Source organism: Galeopterus variegatus, unplaced genomic scaffold, assembly GCF_000696425.1.
Source record: "Galeopterus variegatus unplaced genomic scaffold, G_variegatus-3.0.2 Scaffold7623, whole genome shotgun sequence".
In the NCBI taxonomy this organism is placed as follows: Eukaryota; Metazoa; Chordata; class Mammalia; order Dermoptera; family Cynocephalidae; genus Galeopterus; species Galeopterus variegatus.
The window spans coordinates 64753-66684 of NW_007733734.1; the positions used below are offsets into that span (position 1 = coordinate 64753).

A 1932-nucleotide genomic window follows, 5' to 3' on the forward strand; every position below is an offset into this window, starting at 1 on the left:
AGCGGCCCCAGGGACCCGGGTGGCGGCGGGGGCAGGACTGGAGCGCGGAGAGGCGACGGGGCGCGGGTTGGAGCGCGACTCACCCGTCCATGGCACACGGAGGAGACCCGCGGGGGACGGAGTGGAGGCGCCGGAATAGCAGGAACCGACCCAACGGCTCCGAGTTATAGACTCACAAAATGGCGGAGACGCCCGCACACGGCCCCCGCGCGCGCCGCCCATTGGCTGCCGCCGCGGCCCGTGGGTGGGGCGGATCCCGCGGTCCCCTGCCAGAGCCTCCCAGTGGTCAGACGGCCGCTCTGGGGGTGGGATCAATAGGAATGGCAGCCTGCTATTGGGGGAAATAGCCGTCCGTCAGGGCTGAAGGCGGAAACGGGCTGTGAAGTCCGGAGAGGGGAGGCAGGGTGAGAGCACGTGACGGCATCCGAGCCAGTGAGCGTGCGGCCGTCTGGCGCAAGGCTTTGCGGAGAAGCCATCTTGAGAGTGGGTACGTGGCGAGTCAGGCGGCGGGAAGCGTGCTCGCCCCAGGCTGCTGCCATCTTGCAAGCGGGCAGGGCCTCCCCCCTGGGGCGTGAGGCTAAGGGGAGGTGTGTCTCCATCCTGGAGTCGGGCAGGAAACCTGCTGGCTCCATCTTGTTTGTGGGCGCATGGCCCAAACGTCTGATTCGAAGTCGGCGGTTCTCCCCGGGTTAGTGCGCGGGGCGGTGGAGGCCCCAGCGCGTTCCCGACGCGCCCGGGCTGTTTCCACGGCTGGCCGCGGAGCCTGCGGGTTCGCGTGACCAGGGCCCACCCCCACCGTCCTTTGTTCGCTCCAGGCCCGCCCCGCTGGCTGCAGGGAGGGGGAAACTAAGGCCCAGGCCGCGCGCGGCGGACGGCCGTCAGCCCCACAGATGGGGAAACGGAGGCCCGGGCCGCCCACAGCGGACGGCCCCCAGTCCTACAGATGGGGAGACTGAGGCCCAGGCCTCCCACCCCACAGATGGGGAAACTGAGGCCCGGGCCTGCACAGTCCCCGCAGCAGGCGAACACCGTAAACGAATATTCCCAAGCGCTGATACCATGAGGAGTGAAGCCAGGCCGAGGGCGGCAGGGTGGGCAGGGAGCCCCCTCCCCTTCTACCCCAGGGAGCCCCGGGCCGCGGGCGTCAGGGCTGGGCACAGACACTGCACAGCAGGGCGGCCCACGCTGGAGAAGGGGGTTGTCACTGGCACCATCCTGCGGAGTAGGAGATGTGACACCCTGTCCCCTCGATCCGGAGAGGCCGAGGCCTCTCGGGCTGGTTTCATGTTCCTGACCAGGGCTGTTGTCCCGGCAGCAGCCAGCTTCGGGGCCAGGCCTGGCAGTGTTCCAGGGGCCTTGGAGCTGCGACGCGCGCTGGGTGCCAGAGGCTTCCAGCTGGGATTAAGGTCGGCTGCCGATTTCCACGGAGGCCTCCCTGGGTGAGGTCCTCTGGCGTGAGCACGCCGGCCGGCCGATGGCCATCGGAAGCCTGGGGATGCTAATCAGGAATGTCCCCATGGATTTAGGAGAAGCCCCAGTGCATTCCCGTGGATTCGCTCCCTGCAGGACCTCTCCACGCTCCTCCAGGGTGCCACTGGGGCCAGCTGCTTATCTTCATTCTCTGCGTGACCTGTGCCAGGGATGGGCCGCCCACCCCCTAGAGCAGGCAGGCAGGCAGTGGGGAGGGGTTAGCCCTCATTTGGTGCAGACCACCAGGTTTGAAGCATGAGTCCGAACCATCAGAATTGTTTGAAAACCGACTTCCCATCATGACCAAGGCTCCTGTTGTGCTTAGTGTAAAATCCCAAGTGCACCTGCTGCCCGACAGGCCTCACACCACCACGCCTCCAGTGCCTGACCATATTTGCAGCCTCTTCCGTAAGACTGTTCCTTTGTGGCAGGTTCTTCCCTAAACCTGCAGGACTCTCCTTC

General features: G+C 66.6%; 1 protein-coding gene across 2 annotated transcripts in view; it reads right to left on the reverse strand.

Annotated features, from left to right (window-relative positions):
- The window catches only part of PTBP1 (polypyrimidine tract binding protein 1), a 13086-nt gene extending 12713 nt beyond the window's left edge, over nucleotides 1-373 (reverse strand). For both annotated transcript variants that reach the window (XM_008592144.1, XM_008592143.1), the window contains exon 1: nucleotides 84-373. In XM_008592144.1, the coding sequence (XP_008590366.1) occupies nucleotides 84-91 (8 nt within the window). In that variant the 5' untranslated portion in view covers nucleotides 92-373. The remainder of the gene's footprint in view (nucleotides 1-83) is intronic.
- Between the last annotated feature and the right edge of the window lie 1559 nt (nucleotides 374-1932).